Source organism: Prinia subflava, chromosome 3 (assembly GCF_021018805.1).
Source record: "Prinia subflava isolate CZ2003 ecotype Zambia chromosome 3, Cam_Psub_1.2, whole genome shotgun sequence".
Classification (NCBI taxonomy): Eukaryota; Metazoa; Chordata; class Aves; order Passeriformes; family Cisticolidae; genus Prinia; species Prinia subflava.
In genome coordinates, this window is record NC_086249.1 from 89,542,896 (window position 1) to 89,560,932 (window position 18,037).

Genomic DNA, 18,037 nt, shown 5'->3' on the forward strand with positions numbered 1-18,037 from the left:
GAGTGGCCATGCTAAACAGTTGCTAAAACATATAGTTTATAGAAAAAATGAATATGTATAATAGTCTATGAACAGGTCTATGCAACAGGTTAATGTAATAGAAATAGTATTTTTAAAACGTATTTTTAAATTTTTTAAAATGTACTTTTTAAAGTATTTTAAAATGTCGCTGAAGATAGTAGGGGTGCTCTTAGCTAAGTACCCAGCATCCAGCCATTAACCCTTTGCTTTATTATCTCTATCTCCTATTATCTTTTTATTAAACTTTTAAAATTTTACCAAGAAAGTACACCTCGTTTTTCACAAGAGGAACGTGCTGGGGTTCCCCCAGGCACGCAGACGGATTCAGAGGAAGGCCATGCCCTGCACAGGGCAGCCTCACGGTGTCCCCTTCACTCACAGCCACGCCGTGTGCCAGATCCATGCCCAGGACAGCCGGCAGCCACACCATGTGCCAGATCCATGCCCAGGACAGCCGGCAGCCCCAGAGGAAACTGTGCCCTCACACCTGAGCCTGCAGGGCAGAGCGAGTCATTTCCAGGGCTGCTGCCCTCTCTCAACCATCGCATTGAGTTCTTTCCAAGTTCTTTCCACGTCCAGACTTTCCTTGAACACCTCCAGCCAGGGACGGTGACTCTGCCGCCTGCTTGGGCAGTCCATTCCAGCATCTAATCACTCTTTCTGGTAAGAAATTATTCCTAATGTCCAATTTAAACGTCTCCTGGCACAGCTTGAGGCTATAACCTCTCACCTTGTGAGAGGTGGGAGAAGAGGCCGACCTGCAGCTGGCTACAATCTCCTGTTCGGTGGTTGTAGACAGTGGTAAAGTCACGCCTAAGCCTCCTTTTCTCCCGGCTAAACAACCCCCGCTCCCTCTGCCGCTTCCCGTAGGACACACGCTGCCAGCCCTTCACAGCTCCGCCGCCCTTTCCTGGACACGCTCCAGCACATCAGTGTCCTCCTGGAGTGGGGCGCCCAGGAGCGGGCACAGTATTTGAGGTGGCCTCAGCGGTGCCGAGTACACGGGAAGAATCGCTTTCCTGCAGCTCACACTATTTCTGACACAACGCGGTTCCTCCCTCCGGGGACACCCCGCGCCCGCAGCGGGGCTGCCCCAGCCCGGTGTCCGCCAGCGCCCCGGCGGCGGCGGGGCCAGCGCGCAGCCGCGCCGGGATGGCGGAGGCGGGAGCGGGCGGGCGGCGCCATGTCGGGCCGCGCTGCGGAGGTGAGCGGCCGGCCCGGCTGCGGGGCGCGGGGCGTGCGGGAGCAGCGCTGGGCGTTTATGGGGGGCAGCGGGACTGCGGCCTCCCCGCCTCAGCAGTGCCCTGGGAGCAGCCGCCCTTGCCTTGGCGGTGAGGTCGGGGGAAGTCGCAGGAGGCCCAGCTGCTCCCCAGCCCCGGTTTGCCCTTCAGCAGTGCAAGCCCCGGCTGGCCCTCGGGACCGAGGGGAACGGGGAGCGGCGCCCCGAGAAGCGGGGCTTTGGTAGGGAGGGCCGTGCTTGCTTTTCCTCCTGCCCCGGCTGTGCAGGGCGGCATTTCGCCCCTCAGCCGGACAGCAGCGGGTCAGAATTAAGCTAGGCGAGTCCGGTGACGTGTTACAGGAACGGGTATGAGGAGCCAGGGGAGGTTTAGTTTGGACATTAGGAAGAATTTCTTCACCGGCAGGAGGGTTAGATGCTGGAATGGACTGCCCAGGGCGGTGGTGGAGTCACCGTCCCTGGAGGTGTTTGAGGATGTGGCACTCAGTGCCTTGGTCTGGGTGGCAGGTGACGTTCAGATGATCTCAGAGATCTTTTCCAATCTAATTAATTCTGTGATTTTTGTGAAGTTTTAGTGAAGAATTTGGAGAAAACCCCAGGGGGTTAGCGTGTCCGTGGCATTCTGGATCCCAGTTAGAGCATGCACACCCGTGTCCTGGGCAGCGAGCACAGGCAGGGTGCGGGCCGGGCCCCCGCAGGTTTCGTGGGCTGGTGACCGAGGTGGAGGTTCCAGTGGCGATGCTCAGCCGCTGGCAGCATGGACCTGACCCAAACCTCAGCCACACAAGCTGTCACCTGTGGCTGGCTTCGACACCAAGCGAGTGTCAGCTGCTCCCAAAAACACACGGCTGGGCTGCTGCTCCCAGCCGCTTAACTTCCCCTCTGGTTTATATCGAAAGGGGCTGTAATTCCACTCACAGGAGAGACTGACCGTGGAAGCTGCAGGATAGATATCTATAATGGTGCTGTTATGGGAATTCTTTATGTATTTGGTTTATTGGTCTCCGTGCAGCATTGATGTCTTGAAATAAGACTTGTACTGGCGTAAATATAGGAAGGAGTTAGAGTTCATGCTTTTAAATGTAGTATTATTTTAATAGTTAAATACAAAAAAATCCATTTCATTTCAAGTGTATTTCCCCCCTTGCTTGAACCAGTACATCATGGGTCTTTGATCAAGACTCTAAAGTATTAAGAAATTATGTACTTACACTTCTAAGTCTTCTTGTTTTAGAATAAGAAATGTCAGCAGACACTAATAGTATTTTACAAATACCATTTGTTGAAATCATACTCTTTAGCCATTCAGGATGAATGGCCTTTTCAGGAGCATATGTACTCTCCTGCATACAGAGGATTTCTTTTTAAAGGAAAAAAGTTTTATAATTTTTCAGTGGAAAACCTGTAAAACAACAATAAAGTGATATCTGATCTAAGTATGGCCCTGGCAAAGGAATGACAAATAGAAATTGTATAGAGCCAAGACTTAACTATAAAAAAAGAATGTTAAAGCAATGAAAAGACAGTGTTCATCTGACAAATGATGAAAAGCTTGCAGAAGTTCATAAAGCATGTTTTTATTACTTACATGTTCCATTTTTATATGAATTTGCCTGCACAATTTTCCATAAAAAGGCATTGCAAATGAAATACTTACCTTTGCTCATAGTCTGCTAGAATTGAATTCCTTGCTATATACGGATATATAGTTGTATATGAATGAGAATAATCTTTAAAGTTATTTTGTCAAGGAAATATGTTCAAGACAAAGAATTTGCTTTCTCTCCAAAATTATTCATATTTTCTTTCTAAAGTATTAAGTAAACAAATGTACTTTGAATGGATATGTCTTAAGTACATTTTTACTTTCTGATTTAGGTTTCTGTTTTCTAGAAAGTCTTTTTTGTTGGATTTCTGTGCCAGTGCAGAGCCCAGTGAAAGAAGGAAGTGTGATCCACCTCAGAAAGCTTGTTTTGATTGAGGTTTTCCAGGTTTCAAATAGGTACATCTGCAAGAGGGTATAAACAATATTCATGAGACTGAAAAATAGATGGACATGTAAGAAAGTTTGATGAGAGCTCTCACTTAAAAGCCAGTGTTAAACCTGCAGCTCACAACATGTTCTTCTTTTCTGTAGGTTTAAAAAGTGCTGATTCTCCTTGGAGAAATTAATTAGAAAATAGTGGAGGAAAGCTGTAAAGCCAAGAATGAACACGAAAGGTAATATCTCTATAGGTAAACAGGGAAAGAACTTTTAGTGTTTTGTAGTTATAATAGAACATGTAAAAGTTTGAGGTTTTTTTTTCAAGTACTGGCTGCTGGAGCTATGTTGTACATAATACTGTAACCCTTCCTTTTCAAAAAGGTATAACCTCCTAATTATTTTGTCTGAGGTGGAAAGATGGGAAGATTAGAGGCTTACAACTTTAAAGAAATGCAGAGCAGTTCCCATTTTTTTTCTTCTAAGAGCATTGTAGTGTATAAGCCAATCTCAGTGTACTGGGAACTTTGAATTATGATTTCCCAGTCATTGGAGGACAATGTTACAAATGCTTCTTGTGCACAGATATTGAATATAGAGGGAGGAGAGCAGGTGAGTGATACAATCCCAGTGGTGTTGAAAGAGCACTGGAACATTTAATGAACTGACACTGTTACCTGTGTAAGGCAATAAGACATTTAAAGTATGTTGAAGAAACTGACTTCTACTTGGAGATGTCACAGCCTTCCTGAATTTTTTTGCCTGGTTTGCTGTCTGAAGTGATTGGAAATACGAATATGAACATTTGCATCCGTCCAGATGAACAGTTGGGAGTTGGAAGACTAAACTGTATTGCATAAAAGTAGTTATTTAGTAAACTATGACACAAATCTGCTTAGATCATATTTCTATTGCCAGGTATGTTTCTTGAGTGAGGAAGAATGTTTATAATATCCTCTTGCTGTGGGAAAATAGTGAGACATTGTTCATGTTGTCTGTCAGATTTAACAACAATTCTTTTTTGTTCTAATATCTGTTGTTGTTGGAAAACCATGAATGTTAGGAAATGAAGCAGTAACTTCACAAAGTGCAAAAAACTTTAACACAGTGAAATTTTGGTTAAGTACTGAGGCAGGTGGTATTAAAGGGTTGATATTAGCATTTTCTGCTTGGCTCAGCTTAAGTTTTGCTCTTCATGATCAGGACATGTTGGGAAAATGCCAAATGTATTTCTAACAAGCTTGGATTTTTATGCAGATGATAAGCTGTACTCTTTAGCTTGCAGGAGACTCTGTTAATATATAATCACAAAAATTATTGTATGGTTTGTGAAAAACTGTGTGCAGCTGCACCAAAAACCTGAATCTCATGATAAACTTTACTGCAGCAGCTCGGCTTAATTAATGCAAAATACACACATCACAATCTGTGTCTCTACCATAGCTAGGTAGCATTAAGTCGTGTCTGAGTCATCTGCTGGAGTTCCATTCAACACATTTCTTTTTCTATGTAGTCATTTGAGGCCAAAATGGGAGTTCATGTTTAGAAAATGTGCTCTGTGTGTCAAAAGCCTGACTTTTGACTTGCTTGAACCTCATACTGACAAGTCATGGAAAGTGACTGAAAGAAAAAGGATTCCTCTGCCAGCTTTGACAAGGCTTTGCCATGAAAATTTGAAAAACCAGAGAGCTCCATGGAACATTTCAGTGACCTTGTGCCCAAACTAGGAAATGGATTTTAGAAAAAAGTTAGTTAATATTGAAAAAATAATCTGGATGTACCTTGGAGAAACTAAACAAGTGTTTCTTTATGTGAAATGGTGCAAATTTTAAAGCAAATAAACACCCACTTTATTTATACATAATTACCAATAAAAATTTTGATGACAAATCTTTCAGAACTATATATACATTTTATTATTGCCCCCTGAATTATAATGTATTAGAATGTATTGTGAGTCTGTATATCTATCCAGTTGTGAAAGAGATTAGCTAATACCTCCACTTGATACATGTAATCTGAACTCGTTAAAAGTAAATTTCGTAGTTTTTTAACTCCTTAAAATTATTTTAATAACAAGATCAACTATATCAATAAAAATAAAGATTTTGTATCAGCAGAATATTGCATTACTTGTAATATTTGCAGTGTTTCAAGTAGTTAACTACTTCATTCAGTAGAAAAATTCATGTGGTTAAGGAAGACAAGATTTAGGAGAAGCTAAAATATCTTCCAGTGTGAATCAGTTTAACTGTAAATTAAGTTATTAAAAGGGGCCATTACCAAGGTAATGTCTCTGCTGGGGTTTGCATCTTCTCTAACATCAGCAGAGCATCCTAGAACTCAAAACAGCTGTAACTGTTCAATTTGTGAAGTATTTTCTCATTTAGTTTTTGCCATGGAACAAGTCAGGGTTTAATTCATCTGGTATAGCTGTAATATACTGACCCTTTTCATAAGCTCTAGCTTACATACTGATGTCAAATGAAGCCAGTGGCTAAGCAGTCTGATAAGGACAACAGCTCTTCCTATCTCATTAAGGCCATGCATGTTTGATCTTATTAGAAAAATGTGCTGACAGCTCTGCATCGGAGTTGATCCCTGAGGCTTGAGAATTTCATTATACACTCTATTGATGGTTTTATTTATTTTTTTAAGAGTACAAGAATTCAATTTTAATTAAATATTGGGGAGGTCTAGAGGAAGCAACTCCAAATAACGATTAGAAATTTGCCTTGTAAAAGAGGATACTCTGTGCATCTTCACATGAATGTGATGCACTCTGCCGTCTCTCTTCAAACTTGCTAATTCAGGAAAAAAGCTGTGGGAAAATGATTTCACAGGGACAAACACAGGGTCGAGACAGTATAGCTCCAGATTAGGTAAGAGTGCTGTAATTCAAGCAGTCACTGATGTAAAAGATGCAGAACAAAGCTGCTTCTCCCTTTTAGTACTGTGTACTCCAGTGCTTCTGGATCTGTGAGTGAGAGGTGACTCTTGGTCAGTGAGGTGTCAGTGGTCCTGGACAGCTGGAAATTATACTGCTGTATTGCCTCAGTTCTCACTGTATTCATTTAGCTATATTCATGTGGCTATTCTTTGAAGATGAATTTCTGTCTAGTTCTGAATTTTTTAAGTGTGGGAGGCAGTCCTGTGGAGAGGCAGGAGGAGCTCTGATTTTTGCTGAGATGAAATAAAAGCTCCAGTCAATGGTTTCTTGGTGACATCGTTGATATCTTTCTCCCACTATAGATAGGATGAAGAAATGTTTTTGGAGTTGGAGGCTGGCTGTGAGAATTCTCACATTTCTGCTTAGGCTCTTGAATTTAAAAGAGCATTTGATAATTTTCATTATTTATATGTGATTTAGGTTGCCCAAAGTAAGCTGGTGTTTCCAGGACCACGCTGTGCACCATCTCTGCTATAGCATTAACATTTTTTAACACAATATTTGGAGAATATTTATTCCACTGTGTCATGGTTTAACCCCAGCCAGCAGCCAAGCCCCATGGAGCCCCACCAGCGAGATGGGGGAGAGAATTGGAAGGACAAAAAGCAGAAAACTCATGGATTGAGATAAACACAGTTTAACAGGAAAAGTAAAGCTGCACACACAAGCAAAGCAAAACCAGGAATTCATTCAGTGCTTCCCATGGGCAGGCAGCTGTTCAGCCATCTCCAGGACAGCAGGGCCCTACCATGTGTAACAGTGACTTAGGAGGACAAACTCCATCACTCCAAATGTGCCCCTCTTCTTTCTTCTTCCCCCCACTTTATACACTGAGCATGATGTCAGATGGTCTGGAACATCCCTTTGGTCAGTTGGGATCACTTGTCCTGGCTGTGTCTCCTCCCAGTCTCCCTTCCACCCCAAGTTCCTCACCAGCATGGCAGTGGGAAAGGCAGAAAAGGCCTTGGCTCTGTGTAAGCCCTGCTCAGCAATAACAAAAACATCTCCGTGTCCGTGTTCAGCAGAAATCTAGAACACAGCCCCATACCAGCCACTGTGAAGGAAATAAACTCTACCCCAACTGAAACCAGCACACACTGTCAGGAGTACTTGACTTCTGATCTTTGTCTGCACTGTGGTATGGATTTTTTTCCAGTTATGTAGAATTTCTTGGAGAAAAGCTCACCTACAATGGAGGTTGGGATGAGGGAGAAGAAGACAGCATTCACCCTTCCAAGACATTCATACACACTTACTTGGATGCATTCTGAGTTTGTCTTGGTTTTTCAGGGTTAAGACAAAATGGACTATGGCGTTGTACAAGATATGGTGTAAAGCAAAGACAAAGCATTTATCCCAAATGCTTTTGGCGAGGGCAGTGTTTTTCCTGGGGACTTGATTTGCACTTAAAAGCAAGTGTCTCAGGCTGGGGGGTGGTTTGTTTGTTTTTTTGTTTATTAGTTTCTCTTACTTAGTAATTTTGCTGTTTAAAAATGTTCTGATTCAACTTGGCATTATTACAGGATGGCCATATTTTAAACCTGAGGTAGCCTGATGTTTTTTTTGTTTTTGTTTTTGTGGTTTTTTGTTTGTTTGTTTGTTTTTTTTTTTTGGAAGCAAACTGGCTAATGAGATTTTTATTGATTGTCATCATTTATTCTTGTACACACAACTGACTCATTATACCGTGCAGTCAGAGTGAGAGCTGGTAATGATTTAGCAAAAAAGTGCCTCGTCAGCACAGCATGACAGACCCTCATTGTAAATATGAGCCTTGTAACCTTCACTGTATGCCTGGAATTCAAACAGATGTTCTCATGCATATTTGGAAAGTCATGGCAGTCAGGTGAAGCCTCTGGTGACTGGAAAAAGGGAAACATCACTTCCATTTTTAAAAATGGGAGAAAGAAAGATCTGGGGAACTACAGACCAGTGAGGTTCACCTCTGTGCCTAGGAAGAGTCACCTAGATGTGCTGAGGCACATAAAAGATAGAAGGTAATGCAAGGTAGCCAGCGTGGCTTTACTAATGGCACACCATGCCTGACCAATCTAGTGGTGTTCTGTGATGGAGTGATAGCAAGGGTTGACAAGGGAAGACTGACCAATGTCATCTATGTAGACTCCTGTAAGGCCTTTATTATAGCCTCACATGACATCCTTATCTCCAGATTGGAGAGACGTGGATTTGATGGATGAACTCATTCATATTCAGTGGATAAGGGGTTTGCTGGATGGATGCAGCCAGAGAGTTGTGGTTGGTGGCTCTATGTCCAGGAGGAGGCTGGTGACCAATGGTGTCCCTCAGGATTCTCATGGGACTGGAACCCTTTAATATCTTCACCAGTGACATGGGCAGTAGGATTGGTGCACCCTCAACAAGTTTGCAGATGACACAACAGCAGGACAGGATGCCATCCATGTGGCCCTGGACAGAGCTGAGGAGTGGCCCATGAGCAGCTTGTGAGGTTCAACAAGTCCAAGTGCAGGGTGCTGCACCTGAGTCAGGGCAATCCCAGACACGAGCACAGACTGGGAGAAGAAGGCACTGAGAGCAGCCCTGCAGAGAAGGACTCAGGGGTTCCTGTGGATGAGGAGCTGGATGTGGAGCCAGCAGTGTGCACTTGCAGCCCAGAAAGGCCGTGGCACCCTGGGCTGCAGCAAAAGCAGGGTAGCCAGCAGGTCGAGGGAGAGGATTCTCCTGCTCTGCTTTGCCCTCATGAGACCCCACCAGGAGTGCTGCATCCAGCTCTGGGGTCCTCAGCACCAGAAGAACATGGACTTGTTAGAGTAGGTCCAAAGGAGAACCACAAAGATGGCCGGAGAGCTGAAGCAGCTCTCCCATGAAGAGAGAGCTGGAGTTGGCCAGCCTGGAGAAGATGAGGCTTTAGGGAGGCCTTTCTGTGGCCTTCCAGTACCTTAAGGTGCTTATAAAAAAGAGGGAGAGGGACTTTTTATATGGGCAGATAGGGCCAGGCCAAATGTCAATGGGTTTAGATTGAAAGAGGGCAGATTTATATTAGATGTTAGGAAGAAATTCTTTGCACAGAGGGTGATGAGGCACTAGAGCAGGTTGCCCAGAGAACGGATGGGTGGCTGCCCTCTGTGGGAGTATTCAAGGCCAAGCTGGATGGGGCTCTGAGCAATCTGGTCTAGTAAATGGCATCCGTGTCCATGGCAGGGGGGTTGGAACTAGGTGTTCTTTAAGGTCCCTTCCAGCCCAAACCATTCTGTGATTCTGTCATTGCTAAACTGAAATGCCCTGTGCAGTTGTGGGAGGGTTGAGGATGTTTTTTTTCTACTGCACAACATTGTGACACTGTCATTTGTTTTTTCTTTTTCTTACAGCTCTACCTTAACAAAGATGCATGATTTATTTCATAACTTCAGAAAAAAAATAGTCTTTCTCAGATTTCTTGTCTCTTAGAATTAGGAACACAGCAGAACAGTGCTGACTGAGTTTGATTGAGTTAATTTTATAAATACTTGCTCAGCAGCATTTGTCAAATTGCATTAAATCAGGTAGAAAAGTGGTCAGATTCCAAACTATTAAAAAGATCAAAGCTCGGTGTACAGGCAATAACTGGAAAAGGGATACACTCCTTCCCTCCTGTCTCTATCCCAGCATCTGTGGACTGTGCACAGTTTGTTTGCCAAAATTAGGCAAATATGTACCTTAAAAATGAAGTCTTTTGAAGTTCTTAGAGTAACTGTTTTATGTTTTCTTCACAGGCTGGAGTTTCTCATGCACATTTCAAAAGATTCCATGGGTTTGCTATGCCACAGCTCCCTCAAGTGGTAGAATAATTTTCCATTTGCAATTGCAGCTTGATTTCTGTGACACACTTGCATTCTCTTCAAAAGGTTTTGGGGCTTCTTCCAACTTACTGTTCTATCTGATTCATAACAGAAACATCAGAGTTCAAGGAACAGGAGTCTGAGCTGGGAAGAACTCAGGCTTGCTGTACTTGGGTTCCCATTGAACCTTGGCTAGAAAATACACTGCAGTACTACCAGTGCATCAGTAATTTCAAGTCTCTGTAAAACTGTGAAAAACATGTTTTCTACAGTTGTCTGGCATAATCATGTTGTACCTTGATTAGGAAAGCAGAAAAGGTGGTTGGCTTTCAGACTTAATATGAAATGCAGTGCAAGTTTGCTGGTATTAATCAGCTTTGCTTCATCCTTTGAAAGAAAACATGGTAGTAAAATGAACTGTTGGATTACTTTATATGTTCCTTATAAGTTTAGGAATCTCTATTTAATTTCTGTTTGTGTGAAACCTGAGGTCTGTGTCAGCCTTGGTAATAAATTTGGTCCTTACTTGATTTATAGGGCAACAAACATACAAACAACTTTTTATTGTTTTCACAACACTTCCTTTTAATTTGGAAACTGAGATGAAATCTAGGCTTGAGTAGTCAATGTAATATTTCAGTAGTTAGTGTAATATTTCAGAAGTATATATTACTTTTCACCTTGAAAGATTTTAAAATTTTTTGCAAACTAGGTGCACACAACAAAGCCAGGACCATTTCAAGAATGTTTTCCCTGCAGAAACCTCTCTGATGTCACTGATTATTACCTTTATTCCGTGGGTTTTTTCTGCTGTCTGTTTCTTATGCTTCTCCCAATTACCAGTGAATATCCATATCCATTAAAATACTTTTCCCATTACTTTTACCTAACTTTGCTTTTTACATTTGAAGGGAGTCACTCCATCCTACCTCTTTGCTATATATTTTGAGAAAAGCATTTTCTTAGAAGTGATTGTTTTGACTTAAATATTAGTAGTGTATTAGTTGTTTTAATTTCCAAAATTATTTTAAAATAATTGTTTATAATCTGACATCCATATCATGATTTCAGTTTGTTTATTTAACTGCTGCCAAAACATTTATGAACTTGAGTTTAATGTAGTGTGAACTTGAACATAGACTCAAGCAGTGTATGAGCATAATACAACACATACATAGATAGATGTAAGATCTGAATAAAATGTGGAGTATGCTGGAAGATGCAGAACTGATTCTCGTATGGGACAATCATACTGGCTTAACATCTGTCACCAACTCTGCCCTGGATTGCATGGAAAACAGCAAATTGGCAGATAATTTTCTAATGTCAGCTTCTTGGTATTCTGGACACAGGGAACTGTTCTTGCTTTGTGAGGGCTCTCCTACATGAAAAAGCTCTTCTTCCTATTCATAGCCTCTGTGTTCCTGTAGCAGAACAAAGGAGTGAATGCACTCACATGTTCTTTTTAGTATGATGATGCAGAGGGCTCAACTTAAGTATATGAAAACTGTTTCTCTGAGCTTGAGACTTCTTAAGTAATAAATTGGTTTCTGTAATCGCAATCTGTCCTGCTACTGCAAAAAAATTAATGCAGGATCAGACAATGGATTGTTTCAGAAAATGATGTAAATATATTATTGGATTTATGTTTATTTAATGATTATTGAGGTTTTACAGGACTTGAAAACATAAGACAAGAGTGTTTAAATACAGTTTAAGGGAATGCTGAGAACATTTGCTGTGGAGGATGGGTTGGTTCTGTTTCTGTAGAAAAAAGTGAAGTCTTACCCTTTCTGTCCTTTTCTTTTGTGGAGCTCTGAAGTCCTACCTAAAGTTTGGATTTGTTTCTGTCATGCAAAAGACAAGCTATCTGGTGGTGCTCATAAAAACAACAGAGTGTGCAAATTATCCAGCTGTCCCTTCTCTACCCTTGTTCTCAGGAGTTTTCATCGTGGAAACAATGATGCTGCAAGAAACCAGCTTATGAGTTCCTTCCCATACGGATGTGTGTGGATAGCCTTGTCTCTGTCAGGCAGATGATTTTTTCTGGAGTAGAATAGGATGGATGCAATTTCAGACAAAGCACTGATTTCGTGCATGAACTTAGAAGATTAACTGCAGAAACGTCACAACACTTAAAACACACCATTCATTTCTGCATTCTACATTTAATTGTCCTTTTCAGCAAGAAGAATAATGTTAGGAATATAAAAATTTTTTTGCATGCAAATTTGCAATAACGTTGCACTGAACATTTTTTGGTCAAAGGGCTTGGTGAAAAGGAATCAAAAGGAAATACTGCTGAAACCATGAGATTCTGCATTCTGAAGACACCCTTTGGTTTTCCATTATATGTGTCAGAATATATGGGAGCATGCTTTGATAATGCTACAGCTGCATGAAAATCTAGAGGGATCTGTCCTTAACCTTTAAGAATTTTCGGAATTTGTAGATGTCAGTGTTTTGAAGCTGTTTTGCAGTTGTCGCTGTTTTTGAGCTGCCCCATTTTGATAATCTGTCTGTAATATGATGCCAGAGCTAGCGAGGGAAAGGGCAGCAGTGGGACCTCAGGTAAAAGTCATGACTCAGACTTGCTTCTCTGATAGCTGTAAGGAGAAACTTTTGAAAGAGATGTAGCATGACCTCTTGTATAGCAAGTTGAGGGTCATGTAGGAACCAGAATGGTGTTTTGGGCTTCTGTACACCATGTCGAGAAAATGGTGGGAAACCCAGTGATATATACAAATAAAATAGTGTAAAATAGCATAAAATGAAAAGACCTTGTGTGAATATACAGAAGATTAATTAATGTCATAACTGCAGGAAAGGTGATGATCTTTTTTTTTTTGTTTCCAGGTTTAAAAATGTCTGATCGAAAAAATATCATACACAGAACCCATTGTATAGAAAAACTGCTGTCTGAGAACAATTTACAAGGTATTGAGGATCATCTTAAAGAACTTGAAGATGTTGATATGACCGTAGAATATCTCCAGGGGACAGAGGTTACCAAGGCTGTATATAGGGTACTCAAGAGTTGCCCTTCAGGAGAGTTGAAAAAGAAAGCAAAGCAGTTATTGTCAAGGTGGAAAGCACTTTACAAGAACAGCTGTGCTCAGTCAATGCAAGTTAAAAAGTCAGTTTCTGCATACGTGAAAGAAGAAATTGAGCATCTCAGTGTAGTTCCTAGAGAGCAATCACTATCTGAAAGACCCTGTCAGCAGGAGGCATTAGATGGTACTAGTTCCAACATTTTGGACCCGTCACAAGCTGTTAAAAATGTGGTATGTAATCATGGAGAAGGCAGTATGAATGAGCATTCTTCTTTTGAGGAACAAAACACTGTTCATGAAGATTCTAAATCTGTTGTTAGCGAAGCAAGTCTGCAGCAGGATCTGACGAGAGCTCTGAGGTGTAAATGTGTGGATCTTCTTTATAAAGCTTTGATTGGTTCCACCAAAGACGAAGAAGAAACTGTTAAATGGCTAGAGTTAGCTAAAGAAATTGAAGAACATGTTTTTGCTCTTCATGCTAAAAATGATAAAAAGTACAAAAATTGCATCAGAAGTAAAATCTCTAACCTTAAGAACCCTAAAAGTCGCCACTTAAAACATAGCCTTTTTTCAGGAACTTTGAGCCCAAAGGCTTTTGCTGAGATGACAGTGATGGAAATGGCCAGTGATGAACTGAAACAGCTCAGGGCTCTGTACACAAAATCATCTGTTCAGGAGCATCAGCTTCCACAGGTTATTAATGGCACACAGACAAACAAAATAAAGTGCAGACGCTGTGAAAAATTTGATTGCACTGTCACCATGATTGCCAGAGGAACTCTCTTTCTTCCAGCTTGGGTGCGAAACACAAATCCAGATGAACAAATGTTGACTTATGTTATTTGTAATGAATGTGGAGAACAGTGGTATCACAGCAGATGGATTTGTTTGTAATGCTATCCCTCTTTAAGAAGGGGCTTGGAAATGTCTATGGAACATACCTCTGTTGAAACTCTGTAATTTTAAATTCTGTGCTGATAGTATGTGGGTGCTGCCACTAAAAACTGCAAAATCAGTTTTAAAAAACTGCTAAGGTATTTTTAAAGATGGCTGTAATGAATCTTACATGTTTTTAAGTAACGTAAATATGTAAAGAAATAAAAGGGTGAAGAGGAAAAAAGTGGTTACACTGTATTTGAGTGGAATATTTGCTAGTAAATCCATTAAAGTTATTCCAAGTGCTGAGTTTTTTCCTGAAGGAACTGGATACTTGGAAATTTTTTTTTAACTTCAGGAGGAGTTCTTTCTTAGAACATAAGTTTCATTTACAGTAAACAGACTGTTACCAAAACTGCAGTTCACATACTTGTGTGCATTGCAGAATCTTCAGCATGGATTCACTCCTTTTTGTGAGCAAGTGTTAGATTATTAAGTTGGTGGGAGTGGTGATTTCTAATAGGGAAAAAAGAAACTAAAAGTAGAGCATTAAAGGGGGTAGAAAGCAGCTGGCAAATGAAAGCAAGAATGAAATTATTCTTTAGTGTTTTTAGCTATTAGAAGGAGCACAGGACTTGTGACAGTCCATCGGTATGCAGGCCAGATTTACGATGTAAGATGGTGTGTCCTGCTACTGCAAAGGAATTAATGCAGGACCAGACAATGGATTGTTTCAGAAAATGATGTAAATATATTATTGGATTTATGTTTATTTAGTAATAGTAATTAATAGTAGTTAATAACTTTGAGTGGATATTCTCTCTGGAACTGGGATATCTGTCCTGAACTGAGAAAATTAGTATTTTTATAGAGCACAAATTGCCCACAAACAATGAATAGAAGGAAATCCAATAGCAGAAGTTTTTATACGTATTTTTGTTCAAGAGTCAACAGCATTCTCATTGATTGTTTACTTGAAGTATTTATTTAAAAAATTCTTCTCCCTAAAGTAGGAGACCTGTATCTTTTAGAAAGATAAAGTGCATTTAGCACTTCAAGGTTAAAATGTATCAGCAGAGCAGAGAAACCTGCTGAGTGTTTGCTGGATGAATTGAGGACAGCACCAGTCTGACAGAGCTCAGGCTGGTCAGCCCCTCTGGGCTGAGCTGGATGACCTCTTAAAGAAACCAGTTAGAGGCAAAAGACGAGAAAATAGGTATTGGCAAACTAAATGCCAGGCAGGACTGAAAGACAGACCTTAATGGGAAAAATTATGCATAACGTGATATTGCAAAGGGACACTTAAACTCTTCTACTGAAAAAAAGAGGAAACAACTTTCCATTCTGTGAAGGGCTAACAATTGCATTTAAGCAGCATTACTTAGATTTTTATAATGTAAAAATGTGTGATTTAGAGGAATTGCAGTGATGTAAAATCCACATTAAAGCTTTAGGTCAGACTAACTGGTTCAACTGTGTAACCAAGGGGTTACTATCTGGCCTGCTTTCCCAGCCCTTCCTTGTGTGCTGGAATTGATGTTTACAAGTAGTCCTGTTTAAGTGGCTGTACTTTTGTGTAAAGTGTTATTGTTAGCTTTCAATGAAACAACAGGAAAGCAAACACTCCTGTTTTAGTGGATCACAGCAAGCACAGGATTGTGTGCAGTCGTTTTGAAGGTCATGGTCCTGTTGAGGAGAGCACCATTGTGCTGTGTCAGAACACCATGTAGCAGAAGACTTTATTTTAGCTATGAACTGTGTATAAATAATTTCTGCCTGCAGTTGGTTTTGAAGCCATTCCAGTAATGTAGAGCTCATCCAAGTTTTATCTTGGCAAAGGGAAATATTACAAGGCATGGAGGGTGTTTCAGACAGAATATAGTTCAAGGGTAAATTTTGTATCCGTAATACGGACTACATTTGTGACATAATATGTAACATCATTTTCTTTTGAACTCCCATCACTAAATGTATAACTGTGCAGGCATAAAATATTTGGCTAAGATAATATGCTTTGTCTCAAAATGTCTTTAAAAAGCCAACTTGCAACTGCAAGTGTAGATCACTGGAGCAGAGGGAGTAGAGTCCAGAAACAAAAGTGAGAAAACTGATGTGCTTTGAAAAGTGAGATTCTTTTATGTTGTTGAAATCTTTTTTTTCAGTTCATTCCAGGTGAGAAAAAGATCTCTGAACTTTTTTAAGCAGAGACAATTAATTTGGGTATGATGTTTAGCATGTCTGTGCTACTGCTCCCACAAGGAGTGTCTCATTAGAGGTGATCCCCACAAACATTGTACAAATACATGTACAAGGCTGAACAAGGCTAAAGTCTGTATTTGTCTCCACGGGGTTTTCCAGAGATGCTGTAAATTCAACTCCTTGAATCCTGTGATATAACAGCAGCAGTAAGGTCTTAAACATAAATTGCCCTCAAAGATCAAGTAGCCTGTAGCTGCAGAACTTGTGATACACATCTAAGAAGATGAGAGCTGAATTTCACACGATTTTCTATGTAAAACAAAGAGACTATTCTATATCTGAAGTGCCCTATTTATTGTAGTGAATGTCATCCCTTAACACCAGTAACAAAACTCCTTCTGGTTCCTAGAGATCCCCTGCCAGATCCATTTCCATCTGTTTTGTTGAGTGCCTTTTCTATCTTTGTCATATCCCTCTATCTGTGCACTTTTTAGGGAGGTACTTAGCTGCCATTTGTTGTTTATAATTCTTTCTTCTTTTCAAAACCAAAAGGAAATTTATGCTGTTTATTTTTCATTTAAAGTGTGTTCCTTTCCTTCTGCTGTACTATCTACATTTGCGACTAAAGCAAAGAACTGCAACTCTTTAAACAAAAAAAACAAAACAAAAACAAAAACAAACAAACAAACAAAAAAAAACCCCACAACCAAAACCAACCAACCAACCAAACAAAAACAACAAAAAAAAGCTCTTTTTTATGCCAGGAAGGAAAGTTAGCTGGTAACAGGCTGTGGTTAAGGAGCAAATATGTTGAATTACAGTCCTTCAGGGAATCTTCAGGGTGTAATGGCCCAATTCACTGACTGCCTGGAAGATAAGGAAAGAAACAAGAGCACTTTGATAATTTCTTGGATTGCTTGGGAGTTGGCTTGCTGCATTCTGGTATTACCAGAGCCATAAAGGCAGATGACTTCATATCCCCTTATTTTGTACTCCTGTAATTCAGCCAAGAGGTGACAAAGTCATGTTTTACTGAGGCCATGTCATCACTTGCCAAGATGGGACATAGTCTCCTTGCCAGCTACAGATGGTAAAAAGTATTATTCACAAGGTCTTATTATAAGAGAGCTTTGCTGATACAGAACTTCCCCTACTCACACAAAAGAGTTGCCCTTTATTTGCCATTGGATGTTTTTTGTGCTGTTCTCTCTGACATGGCATAACAACACTTCATGAATGCACCTCTGTGAACAAAATCCTTAATGTGCAAAGTCAGCTTTCAGATGGAGGTGCCTGTGAGGGAGCAGCAAGGGTGGGTTACTGCACGGGGGGGTGAGCCAGGGGTGGATGGGGGGTGACAAGGCACGCAGAGACAGTGGCCTCAGTTGAAAGGGTCACTGCCTGGCAGCACCCAAGCAAGAGCAAGGCAGGTCCAGCGACAAGAACCTGCCAAAACCCCAGTGAGAACCAGGCAAGTCTGGGGACGTGCTGTCAGATGGAGATTGGTGCACGAAGTGGGGTGCAGGAACAGGGCCACCAGGCTTGTACAGTGTCTGAGCCAAAAGGGGGCTCTTGCTGGCACTGGGAATCTGAAGCAGCTGCCCCCACCAGCCCTCCCCCAGCCCTGTGGCCCCTCCCCACTGGGATGGTCAAACAGCAGCCTCGGACAGGGGCAGCCCCAGAGCAGCCACCATTGGGAGCCTGCCTGTCTGCAGAATTTGAACAGGAGTGATTTTGGTGCACTTGTTTCAAACTGCAGCCTAGCTGAGGATGTTCTGCTGTCTGACCTCGGGACTGGCAGGTGTGCTTCATGTGACCTGCTCTATCAGAGGCCTTATTTGTTCTACAATTTGTGTTGTTCTGTAGCAACTGCTGGGTTTGTTACATGCATAGTATGTAACAGAGTGGACACAGGGAAAAGGG

The 18,037-nt window shown here is 41.3% G+C and overlaps 1 protein-coding gene across 2 annotated transcripts; it reads left to right on the forward strand.

Annotated features, from left to right (window-relative positions):
- Positions 1-771: 771 nt before the first annotated feature.
- On the forward strand, positions 772-16,781 carry TCEANC (transcription elongation factor A N-terminal and central domain containing). Of its 2 annotated transcripts, XM_063392857.1 has the most exons (3): positions 773-1,225; positions 3,396-3,478; positions 12,843-16,780. In XM_063392857.1, exons 2-3 carry the CDS (start codon positions 3,466-3,468, stop codon positions 13,931-13,933), a joined length of 1,104 nt encoding a protein of 367 aa, XP_063248927.1. In that variant the 5' UTR covers positions 773-1,225; positions 3,396-3,465; the 3' UTR covers positions 13,934-16,780. The 2 variants fall into 2 exon arrangements, with proteins under 2 accessions (XP_063248926.1, XP_063248927.1); XM_063392856.1 differs by lacking the exon at positions 3,396-3,478 and having other exon boundaries at positions 772-1,225; positions 12,843-16,781.
- Positions 16,782-18,037: the final 1,256 nt, after the last annotated feature.

Bases quoted from the DNA above. Each gene is read 5' to 3' on its own strand.
- TCEANC (XM_063392856.1), top strand. From the start codon at position 1,174: ATGGCGGAGGCGGGAGCGGGCGGGCGGCGCCATGTCGGGCCGCGCTGC. The intron at 1,226-12,842 runs GTGAGCGGCCGG...TTTTGTTTCCAG, and splicing joins TGTCGGGCCGCGCTGCGGAG to GTTTAAAAATGTCTGATCGA.